A 17,899-nucleotide genomic window follows, 5' to 3' on the forward strand; every position below is an offset into this window, starting at 1 on the left:
TGGACTTGTGCCCATCGGAGCCCTTTCACCTTTGATCTGCGCTGTCTTGACAGAGAACGTTCTCTTTCTTGGCTGGTGGACTCCAGTGGTTAGACACTGATTTTTTTTTTAATTAATTAATTGTGTTTTTAATTTATTTTTGGCTGTGTTGGGTCTCTGTTGCTGCGCGCGGGCTTTCTCTAGTTGCGGCGAGCGGGGGCTACTCTTCGTTGCGGTGCGTGGGCTTCTTCTCTTTGCAGTGGCTTCTCTTGTTGTGGAGCACGGGCTCTAGGCGCGCGGGCTTCAGTAATTGTGGCATTTGGGCTCAGTAGTTATGGCTCGCGGCCTCTAGAGTGCAGGCTCAGTAGTTGTGGTGCATGGGCTTAGTTGCTCCGTGGCATGTGGGATCTTCCCGGAACAGGGCTCGAACCCATGTCCCCTGCATTGGTAGGCGGATTCTTGACCACTGCGCCACCAGGGAAGCCCTGGACACTGATTTATTTCCACACTCTGGTTTCCTCCATAGTCCCAGAGCCTAACTCCACCTGGCCTCCACCAAGCCCTTGGCAACCTGTAAACCAAAAAACACTAAGAAGATTAAAAATAATAATAACAACAATAATAGTGGCCAACCCTTAGCTAGAGCTTCGAATGTGCCTGCTATTGTATGCTAAGCAACCCCTTTCCTTGTATTAATATTATCTCGTTAAATCCTCCGAGGTAGGATTTATTGCACCCATTTATCAGATGGGGAAACAGAGGCACACAGCCCAGAAATGACTCGGTCGGAGTAGAGAGAACGTTTTGCAGAAAGAGGCTGGCCCAGCGACCTGCCTCAGAAAGCAGAAGCCTGCTCCGCTGGGCTCTTCCACCTCCGAATCTTCTCGGCCCCCGCCTCTCACCTCATTCCTGGTTCGGCAGCTGGATGGGTCCGTCTCTGGGGGTCCTGACTTCCTAACTAGCCTGAGGGCTTCCTTCGCTCCTGAGTTTTGCACAGGCTGGGGCACACAGTAGGAGCTTCACCTGTGCCTGCCTGGCTGGTCGAACTGGGCTTGTCCTGGGCTCCACTGAGTGGCCCTCGTGCACAGCGACCGTGGTCAGACCTCAGGAAGGGAGGGGGCTCCAGGAATGCACAGGCACTCCGTACGTCCGTGGGCAATGATGCTGGTGTTCCCCCAGCCCCCAGGCGTCCGACAGAGGTCTCAGGCCTGGAGAAGGGCCAGGCCTCCCCACCCCAGCCTTCCTGCCATGTGCTTGGGCTGTGGCTGTCCCGTGGCAGCTGGGGTGGGGTCCCCATTCGCCCGGGCAGGGCACCCTATCTGATCAGCCTGGGGATCAAGGTTGACACGCAGGAGAGCCAGGAGTCTGAGTCATCAGCTACCCCAGGGGCCCCGTTCTCCGGCCACACGGTAGCAACTGGGTTTGGAGGTGGATGGTGGCCCATCCCTTCTTGCCCCGTTTGCTCCCCCTGGAGCTGGCTGTGGGTCCCCAGGGGTCGGGAACCCAAGAGGAGCCAGTATAAGCTGGTGGTGGGAGAGACCCGCGTTTACATCTCAGTTCTGGCTGCTTCTGCCCGGCCTGACGCTCCTGGCCTCCCTGGCTTCTCTGTAAAACGCAGGTGGCAAAATTTCATGGTGCATGCAGAGAAAGAATCGTAATGATGTGTAAAAGCACTGAGCCGGGAAGGAAGCTCAGGGCCGGCTCAGCCCGGCGCCTGTGGTGGGGAACCTGGGGGACCCTGAGGCTGGCGGTCCTGGGTGGGGCGCAGGGCAGAGGGGCTGGACTCCCGTGTTAATCATTACCCCAGGTCCAGAGTCTGCCCTCCTGGAAGGCGGGGGAGAGGGAGTGGATGCCAACCAGGTGGGGCAAAAGGAGGGGCCCTCTGGTCTGGGCCTGCCCCGCCCCCAGACCTGCCTGCCCCCTTATCAGGGGCTGGGCAGGGTCTCCCCTGACTCTGACCAGGCTGTGCACTCCCGTACCTGGACTGCTGGATCCTCCGTGCCATGGGGACCCTGGAGACCCTTCTCCTGCTCAGCGCCCTGCTCCTGTCGCCGGCTGAGGCCCAGCAGGGTAGGGCTCCGACCTCTGGGGCGGGGGCGGGAGGACGGGTCGTGGGGATGGGCTTGGACACAGGTTCGCCATCTCCCCATCTGATGAGAAACCGAGGCCTCCGAGAGGAGTGGGCAGGCAGAAGAGGAACAGGGTCAGGCCCCTCTTGGAGGCAGCCTCCCTAACTCCCCCACTCCCTCTGGGCCTCCCATCTCATACCTGAGCACCCCTTCCTCTCAGAGCCCCGTCCCCTTCTCTAAAACCCACCTCTGAGGGAATTCCCTGGCGGTCCAGTGGTTAGGACTTGGCGCTTTCACTGCCTGGGACCCGGGTTCAATCCCTGGTCAGGGAACTAAGATCCCAAAAGCTGCGGCGCAGCCAAAAAAAAAAAAAAAGAAGAAAGAAAAATTTAAAAGGACTTCCCTGGCGGTCCAGTGGTTAAGACTCAGTGCTTCCACTGCAGGGGGCACGGGTCACGGGTTCGATCCCTGGTCGGGGAACTAAGATCCTGCATGCCGCAAGGCGCGGTCAAAAAACAAAAACAAAACCACCTGTGAAACCCAGCCCCTTTCTAAGACCCCTCTGTCTGAGCATCCCCTGCACCCTTCGCCCCTGTCCTTTCGGGGGCCCCCCACCGTTCCCATTTCTGAGTCTCCTCTCCCCCCACCTCCTAACAGCCTCAGAGCGTCAATTGAAGCCATGGCTGGTGGGCCTGGCTTCTGTCGTGGGGTTCCTGTTCATCATCTTCATCCTCATGCTGGCCAACCATATCTGGTGCTCCAAAGAGAGGTGGGAGCCCCTTTCCCCACCCTCCATCTCCTCCCCACTCCCCAAAGCGCTGGGCATCCCCTCCTACCTCATGACCCTCTCTGGTCCCTTTCTTGTCTCCCCATTTCCCTGCTCCCCCTGCTCCCACAGCTCAGGACAGCCATGCAGCCCCCTCTCTTGCTTCCTGCAGTTCCCCCAGCCTGGGGGAAACTGAGGCTGAGACTGCCCCCACTTCCCACCCTTCACCCGCCCTCACCCCTCCATCTCCATCTCTTCTGCAGAGCTGAGGATGAAGAGGAGTCCGCATTCAGAATGGATCCCTACTTGAACGAGGAAGTGGACCTGAGGTACTGCCGTGTGAGCATGTGTAGACGTGTGTGGGGGTCAGGGGGTCTGCATGAGGCCCCTCCTCGAGGAGGGAAGGGGTGGGTGTGCGCAGAGGACCTCTTTCTGTCCTTGAACACCTCAAGCACGTTCCTGCCCCAGGGCCTTTGCACTTACTGTTGGTTCTACTTTGTACACCTTTCCCCATATCTTCTGGCTGGCTCCGTCTCTCCTTCAGTCCCTGCTCAGATGTTTCTTCCTCACAGAAGCCCACCTTGACCACCAGCCTTCCTGACACTCTCTCTGCCACAGCCCTGCATCTTTCTTTGCATGTATAACCAGCTGAAATTATCTTAGTCATTTACCAGTTTCTCGACACTAGATAGTGGCTTCCAGTAAGTGAACAGAACTTAGCTTTGGTCCTGGCTCTGGCCCCAGGGCCCGGCACAGGGCCTGGCACACAATAGGCACTTAATAAATACTTGTCGAACAAGACCGTGGTGTGGGATTGTGTAGGGACTGTGCACAAGTGTGTGATTTGGTGTGGGTGTCTCTCTTGGGCTCAGCATCTCCCATGATCCTGGCTCAGGGATGCGGGCAGGGCTGGGGGCTCTTTCAGGGCAAGATCCCAATTTGGGCAAAGGCTTGGAGACAGAAGTAGGAGCTCAGGAGCTGGGAGGACACTATCCTGGCTGGGAGATTCTCAGCTGAGCCCAAGATGCCTGAGGGACAGGCGTGGGCCAGACTGTGCTTTGTCTACGACCCAGCTCAGCCCCAGTAAAATGTGATCCCTACTCCCAGGATGTGCTGGAGGTTCCAGATCCCACAGGTGCTCCTAATTTGTAGTTTCCTCCCTGCCTTATTCATTCCTCCATCCATCCATGCATCCACCCATCCATCCATCCTCCCATCCATCCATCCTTCCATGGGACAATTGACCCTTAGTTTCTGCCTTTGTGAAATGGAAATAACAAGGCTGCCTTGTTAGGGCTGTTTTGGAGATTCAGCAAAGATTCTTTTTGTAAAGCGCTCATCATAGGACCTGGCACAGGTAATTGTTCGTTAAAGGGGAGTGACTCTGTTTCTTATTGTGGTCTGGCGCCTTTGTGTCCCTACAGTAAAGAAGACAAGAAGGGGAAGAAAGAGAAGGAGAAAAAGGCCGAGAAGGAAGGAGAGAGAAACTTGGGGCTGGAGCTGGAGGAGAAAGAGGAGCGCAGAGACCAGGAGAAAGTCAAGAACACGGCCATGTGAAGACTCCTCAGCCGCTGCCTCCAGGCAGCCCCCCAGAGGTGCCCCTTTCACACCCTAGAAGCAATGACCTGAACCTGAAGCCACTGCAGTGACTCCATCTGGGGTTGAGAGTACAGCGTCCTGAATGAAGAGGCTTGGGACCACCCCTCCCACCTCAAGGAGGGATCTTTGTGCGTTATGTGGTCTATATGTGTTATGATTTGTACCACTTGCATTTGGAGAGCATTCCTGGTTACTGAGAAAGCCCTAATCCCTGCAATTTCATGGCCCCTCCTGCTTCTACCCATTGCCTGATTTCTGTGCCCTCTGCCTGATATCTATCTGCCACAGCCTCCTCCCTCCCACTCAGCTTCAGGACCAGTATCGGCCAGGGACTGCCTCTTGGGGAAGAGCCCTTCAGAAGGGCTACTGTCATCCCGTGGGACTTAGTTTCCCCTTGAGGAGACAGCTTTTGGGGTTGGGGGTAACGCCCAGGCAAGGGTGGGAAACCAAACTCCACGGTGCCCAGATACCCTGGGCAGATTAAGCGCTCCCCCCTCCAATCTCGATTCTGCTGTCCTGAGCCCCGAGGGCCGTCTCCTAGGAAAGCCTTGCGCCCCCCATCAACCCAGGGTTTTGGGTCACGTGACTCCATTTCTGGGAACTGGGTCTTGGAGGGTGCGGTGCCCCCACGTGCGCGATCTTGGAAAGGGACAGGGACTCTCTCTTCCCTGTTTCCAACCTCCCCCCTCTCCTCACTTTCTCCGGGCCCTGGACCTTGCCCTGGATGTTAACCATTTCCTAATGAGAACTTTGATAAAGGCTGGCATTTAGGGCTCCCTTGTGGAGCAGGTAGCCGGGGTTGGTAGGATCCAGTCCAGAAGGCGGGGAGCTTCTGTCTGAGAATATCCCAGGATCGTCCACCAGGGGGCAGAAAAACCATAAATAAAAAAATGTAATAATCTCCCTAACAGGTGCTCCCACTGAACGCCTAGCATCGTTATGGTCTCAGTCTCGGTCAGTTTGCAATTAGTCTCATTTTCCGGCTGAAAATACTGAGACTTAGAAAGAAGGAAGCCACTGGCCCAGCTCTCCCTGGCTGTTGCTGGCAGAGCTGGGATGGAAGCCCAGGCTGCCCAAAGGATGGGGCATGTGCAGGCTCTGGCTAAGGTCAAATTTGGAGGTTCATGTCCCAGGATGGGAGAGGGTTGGGGTAGGGGGGTGTTCCTAGCTGGGAGAACTATGTTCTTTTGGGATGCTGTGTGGCCAAGGGGAAGTGGCCTGACCTCTCTGAGCCTCGAGTTGGCTCCTCTTCTGAAACGTGAGGACAAGAGTTCTGACCACCAGAGTGTGAGGCTTGAAGGAGGTGCCGGGGCTCAAGAGCCACTGCAAGACCTGGCACATAGTAGGCGCTCAGGAAATGAGTTCCCCATCTTTCCTGAGCCTCCCCTCCCATGTCCCGGGCCGTGGGGAGTGACAGGGTTAGGATGGGCCTCAGGGAGACGGGCGCTGGGACGCTTGGGACCCTGAGCCCCTCCCCATGGTGCCCGGAACCCAGTGAGGGGGCCCCACCTCCGACTTCCTGCGGCACCGGCCACATCCTGCCCTGGGGTGCCCTGCGCAGGCCACTTCCCCCTCTGGCTGGGGCGGCAACCCCAGAACCTGAACAGGGGCGAGGACAGACGGAGAAGGATGGATAGATTCTGGACGACCCCCGGCCAATTCTCCCTTCTGGCAGCTCTGGTCCCGCGGCTGGTTAAGGCCCAACCCTGTAAAGCCTTGGGAGGGAGTGGGAGCGGGGTGGGGAAGAGTCCCAACCTGGCGGCCGGGCTGCTGACCCCGCCTTGCTCCCGCCCGCAGTGGCCCAGCGGAAGCCGTGGCTGGTAGGGCTGGGGGCTGCGCTGGCCTTCCTGTTCCTCATCTTTGTCCTCACCTTGGTCTACGCCATCTGGTGCAGCGAGCCCTGGGACAGGTGGGTCCTCATCTTTCTGAGCCCCTCCCTCCCGAAATCTCTAAATCGCTCCTCTCTAAGCCCCTCCCCTCGCTGAGTCCCGCCCCCTAAGCCCCTCCCCGTGTCGAGCCCCCTCTGAGCCCCTCCCCTCTGAGTCCCTCCCCTCTCTGAGCCCCTCCCTTTTCCGAACATCCTCCAAGGAGGCCGGGCAGGACCAGGGGATAATTCTTTGATTCAGAATCCATGGGGGCCTCACATAACCTCACTCTCTTCTCTCCTGACTACCGACCTGCAAAATGAGGGTGGCTTCCTCACAGAGAAGCCCATCCCTAATATGTGTTTCAATTGGGGTCTGTAAAGTCTTTTTTGGGGGGAGGGGGTCTGTAAAGCCTTTATCACCCCCACGCGAACCCCATCCATTTATCCATCCACCTGTCCTTCCCTTCCTCCCTCAAGCTGTCCATCATCCATCCATGCATCAGCCCTCCCTCCCTGTCTCCCTCCGTTTCTCTCTCCTTCCCTCCCTCCAGCCCCCAATCCTCCATCTGTCCATCCATCCAACCACCCACCTTCCCACCACCCATCCACCCATCCGTCGGTCCATCCCCCTTCTCTCTGCCTGTCCACTCACCCACGGTTTTGAAACCCCTTATCGGTTTTGGCTCATGCAGCTCAACTATGGGCTCAAGCACTTCCTTCGTGTTCAAACGGGGCCTGTGTCCTAAGCTGCCTGAGCCTCGTCGTCCCCTTCTGTACCATGGGAACAACAAGGGTGGCTGCAGGACTCAGAGGTTCTGTGAGCGTTGTTAAGAAGCCCGGAACACTGTCAGTCCTTATTAACTTGGGTTACCTGGGCCCTTCTTGTCTCCACAGCAATAAAGAGAAGGAAGAGGAGACTGTGAGAAAAGAGGAGAAGGATGGAGAGGGCGACTGGGGGTTGGAACTGGAGGAGAGAGGGGCCTCCGAACCATGAAGCAATGGCAAGCTCCTCCTCGTGAAGGTTCCCCACTCATCTCCTCCAGGCAGCCACCCAAAGATGCCCCAGTGCCTCCTCCATACCCATCAGCAAGGACCCGGTCCTGGGGCCAGTGAGATAACTCCATCTGGGATTCAGGGTAAATTGCCCTTGAGTGCAGAGGACTCAGGACCTGCCCCAAGTCCCTCTTGGAGGGCTCTCTGCGTGTTACCTGGTCGCTCTGTACCCCTTCCCAAGCTTGGTCTCCACCTGATGATTCTTCTTGAGCCTGGAGGACACCCCTGGCGCAAGGAGCAACCCACCTCCCCGAGACCCCCTACTATCTCATATCTCTACCCAGTCTGCATCGCTGGCAGCTTTTGGCCCTTTTGATTTCTTCTCCTACCTCCGATTTCTATTGCCCTTTGGATTTCATCGGAGAAGCCAGGTCCTCCTCTTGCCCACGTGCAAGCTCTTCCAAGAGTTTTCCAGGCCTGCTTCAATGAATCCATAGGAATCACTTGCCTCCCAGCCCCTCTCCTGGCCTCGGTTTGCTGCTCCTGAACGTGAACTTTGAGCTGGCTCAGAGCAAGGCCGTTTCCTGGGAGATGAAGGCTCCTCCTACCTTGTGCTGAGTTTCAGGGCACTGTTCTGGAGGCTGGGACTCCCAGGGCCTGGGGTGAGGGTGCAGGAGTGGGAGTGAGGGGGGGGGGAAGCAGCAGCATAACCCCTTCTTCCTATCCTGCACTCCTTGTGGGGAGGCGCCATGGAGAAGGAGAAGGAGTTGGAGTCCCCACTTCTTTGCTGTGTAGCCCCGAGGCAAGTAACTTAACCTCTCTGTGCCTAAGTGTCCCGTCCTGTAAAAGGGGAGGATAATAGATTCTTCACAAGTCGTCATGAGGTTTGAATGAAATACGGTCTACAGAAATCCTGAGCGCAGAACCCAGCACCCCAAAAGCGTCTAATAAATGTCGGCTTTTTGTTATGCTGAAATGGTGAAGATGGGGCGGGGCAAATGGGCCTCCCACCACAGACTCGGGGGATCCTGAAGGTCAGAGGGTGTTTTCCGACGGCAGCTCTGGGAGGGCAGGAGTTTTCTGCCCTCCAGTCTCCTCTGTTCGAGGTCTGGGGCTTCCGGGTGGGTGGCAGTGTTGAGGGGGTCGGGAAGGGAGAAGGGAGGGCCTATCGGGGCTCCTCCCCTTCCGTAGGGGGCGGGACTTCCCCACTAGGGGGCGTCTGGGGGGGCGTTCTTTTTTTTTGGGGGGGGGGCGTTCTCTTGGTTGTCGCAAGCCTGACCCTTTTATGGCGTTTACTGGGGAGCCAGGGCTGGGACAGCCCCTCAAAGCCAAAAACTGCTTCACCCCAGGGGCCAAAGGATGAAAAACACTGAGGCTTTCCTTGAGATTAAAGGCCAGATTGAGCCCCCAGCCCGGCTGAGACGCGGCCCCAGGATGAATCTCCAGCCCCTGGCTTAACCCTCCATCCCAGCTGAACGCCCACCCCCCGGACTGAGCCCCTCACCCAAGATGAGATCCCCACCCCGCAAAGAAGCTCCTGCTAGAGCTCCCCTTCCACCCCTCCGCCAGGAGAGCCGGACTGTAGGGATGCGGGTCAGCTGACCCCTCCATCCGGGACCCGCTTTCTGGGTCCAGGTCCTAGGTCCGCCCACAAGGGGGCGCCAGAACCTCGCCGCTGAGCGCAGAAGAGCCCACCCCGCTTGGGGGTGGGGCATGGGAAGGGTACGTGTCCATCTTGGCGGGGGGGGGGGGGTCTCGGACTCCACCCCTGCCCCACAACGATTGTGTCTTCTGTGCCTGTTACTGGGCAGCAGCGTGGGGCTGCGCACCTGCGCGTCAGCGTCAGCGCACCGCACCTGTGTCCCTCTCCGTGCGTCTTGCCGTCGCTTCGTGCCTCAGTTTCCCCGCCAGTGAAAGGGGATATAAACGTCCTTCCCGGGGAGGCTTGTGGGTAGGATGGAAGGAGCCTGTGCAGCGGAGAGCTTTGACTGCACGTCTTGGGGGTCCCTGGGGGACTTGGAATGGGGGCCAGGATGGGGGACAAGGTTTCAGACCCCAGCCTCCAAGGAGGAGAAGTGACTGCCCCTCACATCCATGATGCTTCCCTGACCCCAGCTTTTGAGGAGCCCCTGTGGCTTCGGGGTAGGAGCTGGACATGGATACTGCCAGCTCTGAGTGGTCAGGGGTGGTGTGGAAGAGACTGGGGTGCTGGGGTGCTAGGGTGCTAGGAGGGCTAGCAGGGGCTCTGCCCAGGCAGGTAGAGAGGGCTTTCTGGAGGAGAGGGTATTGGCACCAAGTTGTCCTGTCCTACCTCTGCTCACTGCCCTCCGGGGCTCCCACCTCCCTCCTGGGGTAAAATCCCAAGTTTTCCCCGTGGCCCATAAGGCCCTGGCTGACCTACCCCGTCCCCTCCCTGCCCTGCCCTCCTCCCTCTCTCCCCCTTGCTCACTCTGCTCCAGACACGCGGGCCTCCTCGCTGTTCCTCCAACACACCAGGCATGGTGCTGCCCCAGGGCCTTTGCATGGGCTGTGCCCTCTGCCTGGAAAACTCTTCTGCCAGATTTTCAGGGGGCTGTTTCTCTCCCTCTATTCAAATCTCTGTTTAAACATTACTTCCTCATGTGAGGCCGACTCTCCTATCCCTTATTCTGCTTCATTTGTCTCCTTGGCACTTACGTCCTCCGACATTTACTTATTTTTATTGTTTATTGTCCATTTTCCCAACTTGGAACTGTAAGTGCCAGGAAGGCAGATCATCTGGGGTGTTTTTTTGTTCTCCACTGTGTCCCCAGTACTTGGTACCCAGCAAGTACTCAGGAAATCTTTGCTGAATGAATGGGAGTTTGCTAGGTGGAAAAGAAAAAAAAAGAGGGAAGGCATTCTGTGCATTTTTGGAGCACCAACTGTGTGCCAGGCTCTGTCCTTGGAGCCAGGTAGGAGGTGGACTTCCCTGTGCCTGGCACAGAGCAGGTGCTCCATAGATGCCCGTGGAATTTGTTGATCAAAGACTCTGGGAGAATCCCGGGACTGGTTTCCTGAGGCCGCCTGCCCTCCAGCCTCTTCCCTTCACTTTGGTACAGAACGCAGAACAGCCCGAATGGAACACAGAAAGGAGGACCCAAGACAGCTAGAAAGAGTCGAAGCATAGCTTGTTTAATTTTTATACATTTTTTCTTTTTTTTGCCTTTTATTGAATCTTTTATGGAACCCCCCTTTTTCATTTTTTCTTTTCTTTTCTTTTTTTTTGCATAGGGAAACAAACAAAATAATAACAGCCAGAGTCACTTTCTGTAAATGGTACTTAGGTAGGCGCGTCGGCGGAAACCAAAATGACTGCATAATATACAAGGTTATGATCGGAGTATGATGTGAGGACGCAGGGCAGGGGAGCCGGGCAAGGAGAAGGTTGGGCCTGGGTCTGCTCAGATGTCCCCTTGTCCCCCATCCTGTCCCCACCTTGGGGAGGAGGAGGAGGAGGGCAGTGAGCCCGGCCCGAACCTTCTCCCAGCATGGGTTCATGAGCATGGGGTGTGTGTGTGTGTGTGTGTGTGTGCGTGCACGCGTGTGTGTTGTATCCGGTGTGTGCGGCAGCAAGCGAGAAGCAGAGTAAACTATCCTGGTAATATCGGTAAAATACAAAATGGGGAAAAAAAAACCCTCAAAAAACATCTCAGAGGGAAAAGGAAATTAACAGCAACACCACCAAAAATTTTAGAAAGAAAAAAAGAGAGAAAGAAGGAAAGAAAATTCAGAGAGGAAAATGGGTCCCTCTCCCCTCTCTCTGTCGTCCCTCCCCCCACGACACGTGTTCTGTCCGTCAGACACGGCTTGTCCCGCCCCCATGTGCGGCCCTGGGGGGTGGGAGGGTGACAAGTTGGGGGTAGGGGCCAGGACCCCTGGATGTGAAGGGGCTTTGGTTTCAGGGGGCCTGGCTGGGGCCCAAGATTGGGAGGATGGGATGTCTATGCATTTTTGGGAATGGGCTTCGGGGGGTTCACCACTAGAGGGGGGGCTGAGGTAGCTCCTGTCCCTTTTCCAGTGGGTCCCCTTCTAGCCAGGTGGCGTGAAGGCAGGGCTGTAGGGAGGGTGGGAGCTTGGGGGGTGTGGGACTTCCTTCCTCTCCTGGAGCCCTTATTCCTGTTGGATCCCACCTCCTCTTTCCTGAGGCCTAGGGGACCCCCAGGGACTGGGGGAGGAGAACCCCAAAGCCACACCAGCAGACATGTGAGGCACTGCTTGGGAAAAGTCTGTTTTGGTATCGCTGGCAACAAGTCCTGCTGGGATCGCTCTGGGTCTGTCTCCCTGCCTTGCCCGGGGAAGGGGCCGGGGGGGAGTGTGGGCCTCTGGGGCCAGCTCGGACCCCACGCACTCTGAAACGCTTAGGGATACATGGATGGCGGAGAGGTGGTGTCAGTGTGGAGATGAGACCCTCAGGAAGTGTCCAAAGTGGCAGAAACAGGGAAAGATGGGAGGATGCAGGGGATGCTGGATTTGAGGATGGGTCTCTGGAACCTCTCGCCCATCACCCTCCCTCCTCCCCCCCGCCCCACAAAAAAGTAAAAATCAGGGTCTCAGAGAGAGAATCCAGGCCAAAATAAAAAGTAGCCACTGTATAATCTGTATTATGAGAAAAAAATTCCAAAATTATACACATATATATATATATATAATGTATAGTATAGCCCTACGCTGGAGGTCAAAGTACCGTCAGAGAAGCCAGAGGAGGGGTGTGTGTGGGGGGGTCCTGTGTGCTGTCTCTTCCAGGGGTCTGGACGGTTGCTCCGGGCCCCGGGATCCTGCCTCACTGGCCGCTGTCCAGCCAAATCTGCTTGCTCTTCAACACTGCTGTCTCTGGGGACAGAGAGAAAGTTCCGGAGCAGGGAGGGGGACGCTGAGGCTGAAGCTGCAGCAGCCCCCCACCCCGCCCCATGTCTCCTCTGAGGTTCCTTTCCGGTCTGATTGTCTAGCTCAGGGTGGGAATCTGGGCTCAGAACTCGGCCAGAACCGGGGTTCCAGACCTGGGCACGGGGCACCCCGGACCCCCGCCCCAGTCAGATAGGGCCAGGTCAGCTTGACCTCTCCACACCTCCCTCTCCACCCAGGTTGGGGTCCGGTGCCCTCCCTCATCCAAAGAGAGGGATGGGGGCAATTTGCATATATTGGGGAGGTCTCCTTAGTCTTTTCCACAGCAAGGGCTGGACCCCAAGGTCAGGCTGGGGGACTCTGTATGGGATGGACAATGGGCCAGTGGGCCGCAGGTTTGAGATGTCAGTTTCATCTATGTTCAAAAAAAAAAAACAAAAACAACACCCAACCCCCTGCCCGCCCCCCTCCCCGGGCATCGACCCAAACTGCAAAGGCAGGTGAGCGGGCTGCTTCCTAGTGTTTCTGCCTTATCCTGACGCACAGCTGGGGGCGAGGAAGGGTGGAGCTGTGGGGCCCGGGGCGCTGTGGAGTGCGGGCCGTGAGGTGGTCCCGGTGAAGCCCGTGGGGGAGGGGTCCTGCAGGGGCGGGCCACCCACTCCCTGTGCCACTGGCTGCTCCCACTTCCCTGGGGCGGGCAGGGAATGAAAACCAGAAATCAGCCCCCATGGAAACTGACAAGCATGGCCTTGGGCTCTCAGGCCAAAGGGCAGTTCTCAAGGGCAGTGTCAAGGCCCAGCTGAGGCCGTGGTCTGGGCTCTCCCTCTGGCCCCTGGGGCTTGCTGAGGTGACTTTTCGAAAGAAAACATGACATGAACGTATGGTGGTGGATGAAAGCCCGGGCCTGTCTGCAAGGCCCCACCCGGCTCTGGAGACAATTCTAAAGTCTGAGGTGGTGGCCGGGGAATGAATGGGGACCGTCTGCCTGGTGGATCCCCAGAGGAGATGTCTGAGGGGCCCGGGGACGGCCAGCTGGAGGTGGCAAGGTTGGAGGACCCGGCCCTTTGGTCCTCCTGCCTGGACACCCCACTAACTGCTACTGTCTCAGCTTTGGTTGAGTGAAAGGCAAAGGAAATTGGGGAAAAAAAGAAAGAAACAGAGACAGAGAAAGGAAGGAAGGAAAATACGAGAAAATAAAACCGAGGAGAAGACAACAGCACGGCCAGCCCCCTGCCCACCCCTGCCAGAGCCTGGGACGCGGTGCCTCCGGCTGCCCCTGCCCCCTGGTCCCCCGGCCGGGCCTCCGATGGCTGAACTAGACCTACAGGTACAGACAGACAAATATTGCATATATTGGGTTCGGTTTTTGTCTTTTTGTTTGTTTCACACCAGACCCCCCCTCCACAGTTACAGCTGGAAGACGTAATAGAACTGGGTGGGAGGGCAGGAGGGTCCTTCCTGCCACCCAAGGCCAGTCTCCAGGGGTGGGTTGGGGTGGGGTGGGTCCTTTGGCAAGAAGGTGGGGGGCTGCACAGGGGGAGAAGGGGCTGGGGGCGGGACAGCGATTTGACCCTGAGCCAGGGGGACGCCAGCCTGCGGGCGAGGTGGGACGGGGTGGGGAGTCTGGCTGTCGGCAGCGCGGCCGCCCCGTGGGCGGACCGCATGGGTCGCGGGTGCATGCGTGGCGTCTGGGGGGCTGGCCTGTGGCCCGGTGAGGGGAGAAGCCCTTGCCCGGTGTCAGGGGACACCCCTGAGGTCTGTCCGCCAGCCTCTGTGGGCAGGGGATTCGGAAACAACCCCTCTGGAGACCGAGGGTGGGGCTGGGGGGGGGTCGCAGAGCACCAGGGGGCACCCCCAATGCAGCAGGAGACATGGAGACGCGGCCAGGGGTGGGCTGGGGGTGGAGCAAACCGTGGGGCGATTGTTCCGTGGATTGCTTTTTTTACAGCAATGTGATTTTTAAGCGTGTGATTTTTTTTTTAAGCAATGTGATTTTTCTTTTTTTTAATTCTTAATTTTTTTTTTTACAAATAGAAATACATCCCTTTTCAATTTTTACTTTTTATTTCATGTCATTGCTTTGTCTTTTTTTTTTTTTTTTTTTTTAACTACACGAGCAGTGCATGCAGCTATCTGTGTGCGCTGATATTGTTTAAAGGTAATACTTATTTTTGGAAGGCAAGGCACATCATGTGGTAGAAAATTTCGTGCAAATTAGGAAACATGGAATTTTTTTAAGGTTTTCTTTTTTTTTGTATCTCTTTTTTTTTCTTTTAAAGAGGAGGGAGTTGGGGGGGAGGGCTGGGGGAGGGAGATAGAGCCAGTATCATTCGCCATGCAGTTTCAGCCGCCGCGAGCTGACGTCAGGAGCCAGGTCACAGGAATCCTCGACTAAGCACCATGCAAAGTTAGGTAGCTGGGGGCTGCCAGGTGCCCCCTCCCCTCCCCCACCTACCCTCACCCTAAGGTTCCCGGCTGAGAAGCTTTCCGGATACCCCAACTACACAACCCCCTGCTCTCCCGGAGAGCGGCCCATGCTTTGGTTCCCAACAGCCACCCAGTGGAGGGGCCCTGGGGACAGAGGGACGGACCAAGGGTTCTGGAACCCCTCCGGACAGCGGGAGTGGGGCTGGTGGGGAAGGGTCTCGGGGGGAGGGATCGTTTCTCTTTATGATCGAGTGGGTTTGCCAAGCCCCTTGGGCTGGTTTGGGAGGAGGAAAGTCTGGTGTCTGGGGAGGTGGGGGGAGGCTGGCCAGGCCCCGGGGCACCGGGGTTTCACCGGGAGAGGGAGGGGAGGGCCAGGCTGGGAGCAGGTGAAGCGGAGGCCTGCCCAGGGCCATGGCTTTGGCCTGGGCCCGGGGATGGACGTCAGGATTCCCCAGAGCCAGGCATGGAGGAGGCCAGTTGGGGTTCAGACGGATGGGCCGGGAGGGGTCCTTGTGTTTGGGCCTGGTGACCCTAGAACACCTAACACCCCCTCCCAGGCTCCCCACCCAAGATGGCCATCCCGGGGTGGAGGCATGGATGGGGCCGGGCAGCTGGGGTGAGGGGGCACCCGGTGGCCCCAGGTTTAGTGTTTTTGGAGCGGCTCAACGGAAAATGTTTAGCAGATGGGAGGCCCCCTACAAGGCTGCAGGGAGCCCCGAGGCGCTGACCCTCCCTGCCCCCAGCCAGAACCCCCTGCGCTGTCCAGGCACACGTGGACTGCACCCGGCCTGGCCTTCTCTCCTTCTGGCGGCCCAGCTGCGATGCACCTCCCGGCTGTGCCCCACTTCGGCGGGGGGTGGGGGGATGAAAGTGCAAACCGTGGTCCCCCTTTGGGCCGGGAGGCACCAGGGAGGGGGTGTCGCTCCAGGATGTAAGGCACTGGCAGAGGAGGCGTTGACGGGGGGCACATCGCCTTCCCCAGATCCCACCCCCGTGCCCCAGCACGGCAGGACGCTGGGGGGATGCCCAGCTCTGCCCCTTGGGCCCACTGGGCGGGGTCCCATCGCTCTAGCTCTGAGGGGGGCATAGCAATGAGGGGTCAGCAACTGGAGGGGCCGGGTTGCGGGGGAGGAGGTTGGAGGATGCCCACGGCCACTCGCGTCCCAGCTGGACAAAGGGGAGGGGGGGCGGGCGGTGGGAATCAGGCACTTAAACCACTCGCTCTCACCTCCCACACCTCCATGGGCTAAGCGGGGTGGTGGGGTCCTCCCCGTTCAGGGCTTGGGTGGATGGAAAGTCCAGAGCAGCTCCGGGCCCCTCCGCTCCACCGCCCCCAGCCCCTTCCTCGGAAAGTGCATTTCTTACAGTGTGTGCAACGTGGGGCCCTCCCCCGGGGGCTGGGGTGCGCTAGGGTGGCCTCCTATGCCTGGGGGGGGGGCGGGCTGGGGGTCATTTGCATAGAGATGTCTCCCAAACCGGGCCGGCACGCGGGGCTTCACCAAAGACCGAGTCCCCGGCGCGCTCTGGGGCGGGGCGGAGAGGTCCACAACCGCGGGGCACTCCTGAGAGAGTATTGGCCATGCGTCCTTGTCCCCCGGCGACGCCCGGGGTCTCCCCGCAACCCTCTTCTGCCCCCGTCGCACCCCTGCTCACCCCGGCCTCCGCGGTGGCCTCTGCTGCCGGCCGCCGGGGTCCTCGCCGGCCCCCCGGGGGCTGCCTCCCCACTTGGCAAACACTGTCCCGGTGGCAGTGGCGATGGGGGCGCGCGGGAGAGGCGGCCTCGCTGGGTGTCCTGCCCCGTCGGCCGGGCACGGGCACCAGGCTGCGCTCACCTGGTCCAGGGCGGAGGTGGGGGCAGCCAGCCCTCCCAGAGCAGCAGCGAGAGGAGATGAATAACTTAGGACGCCCCGAGCGCCCGCTCCCAGGGGCGGTGGGGCCTGGCCCTCCGGTCCGGTCCGGTCCGGTCCGTCCGGCCGCGGCATCCCAAGAGTCCGAAGCGTTGCCATCTTTACCTTTTATCTTCTTGGTTGGGTGGGTTTATTTTTATGTGTGGTTTTCTTTTGTTTTTTTTTTTCCCGTTTGTCTTTTTTTTTTTTCTCCTTTTTTTTTTTTCTTTTTTTTTTTTTCCTCCTGTGTGTTATGTGTCTGTGTGTTTTGTCTTTCGGCCGGGCTGGGAGTCAGCGGGGTGTTCTTGCTTGCTCTAGCTTGCCACCGAAAACGTGGGCCGGGGGCCGGCTGTGCGGCTCCCCGCGATTCCCTGGACGAAGGAGCAGGGCGTGGGAAGAAATCTTTCTTATCCCAGATACCAGGACTGGGCGGCCGAGGGGGACACAGAGAAAGAGAAGGAGAGAGAAGGAGAGAGATGGGGGTCAGGCTCCGCCAGCCACTGCCCATACCCACTGAGGCCCCCCTACCCCCTGGGACCTGGGACCTCTGTCTCCCCTATCCCAGACCTGGCATAACCTGCTGGGTGACCCTGGGCAAGTGACTTTGCCCCTAAGCAGAGCTGCTAGATAAACCTCAGGATGTACAGTGAAATCTGAATTCTAGATAAACTATGGATAAACCTGTGAATATAAGTCCATCTCATGCAACTTCTGGGAAATACTTATGCTAAAAAAAAATTTTTTTTTTTAAAATCCTTTATCTGGAATTGAAATCTACCCAAGCATTCTGTGGTTTTGTTTGCTAAATCCGGCAACCTCACCCCCGCACCTCATTGCCCTGAGTATAAAATAGGGGAGGGGATCTGCCCACCTTGTCCGCGGAGGGTGACATTTTCCCATTTAACGGTTCCCCCAGAACCCCCATGAAAGAGGGACTACTGCCCCCTGACCCCGTTTTGCAGTGAAGAAAACCGGTGCTCAGAGAGGCAAAGTAACTTGCCCAAGTCCACCAGCGTGGGAGGGGAGAAGCCAGAATTCGAACTCAGGCCTGAGAGGCCTCAGTCCTCGCCTGTCCCCCTGCCTGGGGCTGACCCCTTAGCCTGGCCTTTCCAGAGGGGGAGACTGAGGCTCCGGGTCAGGTGGCCAGGTCTGCACGGACAGCTCTGGCCTGGGTCTCCACAGGAAAGCCGCTGTACAGACCCTTCCCCTGGATATGCATCCAATTCGCCTGTGTGGGGCAGGCCTGGGGGTAGGTAACCCCCATCCCCACCCCGCTGGGGTCACAGCGGCGCTGCTCCCCCGCCCCCTGCTGTAAATCAATCGCACCCCCTCCAACCAGGCCGCCCTGCAGCCGCTGGGCCATCCCATCGAACTGGCGCCATGGCTCCCAGCCCCCCACCTCCAGCCAAGTTCAAGTTCATCTTGGCCATTACCTCATGTCTGGTTTCCG

The 17,899-nt window shown here is 58.2% G+C and overlaps 3 protein-coding genes and 1 long non-coding RNA gene across 8 annotated transcripts in view; 2 read left to right on the forward strand and 2 right to left on the reverse strand.

The window, feature by feature from the left end:
• Positions 1 to 100: 100 nt before the first annotated feature.
• LOC309658029 lies at positions 101 to 8,492 on the reverse strand. The gene is made up of 2 exons (XR_014262000.1): positions 7,663 to 8,492; positions 101 to 550 (listed from the first exon to the last, which is right to left on the reverse strand). It is a non-coding gene; the product is annotated as an uncharacterized lncRNA (long non-coding RNA).
• On the forward strand, positions 1,921 to 4,653 carry SMIM24 (small integral membrane protein 24). Its single transcript, XM_082456115.1, has 4 exons — positions 1,921 to 2,049; positions 2,706 to 2,817; positions 3,078 to 3,143; positions 4,239 to 4,653. The coding sequence occupies exons 1-4, from the start codon at positions 1,983 to 1,985 to the stop codon at positions 4,369 to 4,371; spliced, it is 378 nt and encodes a 125-aa protein (XP_082312241.1). The 5' UTR covers positions 1,921 to 1,982; the 3' UTR covers positions 4,372 to 4,653.
• On the forward strand, positions 5,413 to 8,249 carry LOC309658027 (small integral membrane protein 24-like). Its single transcript, XM_082456116.1, has 3 exons — positions 5,413 to 6,121; positions 6,211 to 6,322; positions 7,175 to 8,249. The coding sequence occupies exons 1-3, from the start codon at positions 6,043 to 6,045 to the stop codon at positions 7,272 to 7,274; spliced, it is 291 nt and encodes a 96-aa protein (XP_082312242.1). The 5' UTR covers positions 5,413 to 6,042; the 3' UTR covers positions 7,275 to 8,249.
• A 5,689-nt stretch (positions 8,493 to 14,181) lies between the features above and the next one.
• The window catches only part of NFIC (nuclear factor I C), a 66,316-nt gene continuing 62,598 nt past the window's right edge, over positions 14,182 to 17,899 (reverse strand). For all 5 annotated transcript variants that reach the window (XM_082456979.1, XM_082456980.1, XM_082456978.1 and 2 more), the window contains one exon: positions 14,182 to 16,874. Coding sequence is in view for 3 of the 5 variants with exons in the window: in XM_082456976.1 (XP_082313102.1) it covers positions 16,741 to 16,874 (134 nt within the window). In the remaining 2 variants the exon portion in view is untranslated. The remainder of the gene's footprint in view (positions 16,875 to 17,899) is intronic.

The sequence above is a fragment of the Balaenoptera physalus genome, assembly GCF_965194825.1.
Source record: "Balaenoptera physalus genome assembly, chromosome: 3".
Lineage (NCBI taxonomy): Eukaryota > Metazoa > Chordata > Mammalia > Artiodactyla > Balaenopteridae > Balaenoptera > Balaenoptera physalus.

What these genes read in the sequence shown, in the direction of transcription:
- SMIM24 (XM_082456115.1), top strand. Translation starts at nt 1,983, where the DNA reads ATGGGGACCCTGGAGACCCTTCTCCTGCTCAGCGCCCTGCTCCTGTCG. An exon ending in ATCTGGTGCTCCAAAGAGAG is followed by an intron (nt 2,818 to 3,077) that starts GTGGGAGCCCCT and finishes TCTCTTCTGCAG; the next exon opens with AGCTGAGGATGAAGAGGAGT. An exon ending in AACGAGGAAGTGGACCTGAG is followed by an intron (nt 3,144 to 4,238) that starts GTACTGCCGTGT and finishes GTGTCCCTACAG; the next exon opens with TAAAGAAGACAAGAAGGGGA.
- LOC309658027 (XM_082456116.1), top strand. Translation starts at nt 6,043, where the DNA reads ATGGATAGATTCTGGACGACCCCCGGCCAATTCTCCCTTCTGGCAGCT. An exon ending in GCTGGTTAAGGCCCAACCCT is followed by an intron (nt 6,122 to 6,210) that starts GTAAAGCCTTGG and finishes TCCCGCCCGCAG; the next exon opens with TGGCCCAGCGGAAGCCGTGG. An exon ending in TGCAGCGAGCCCTGGGACAG is followed by an intron (nt 6,323 to 7,174) that starts GTGGGTCCTCAT and finishes TTGTCTCCACAG; the next exon opens with CAATAAAGAGAAGGAAGAGG.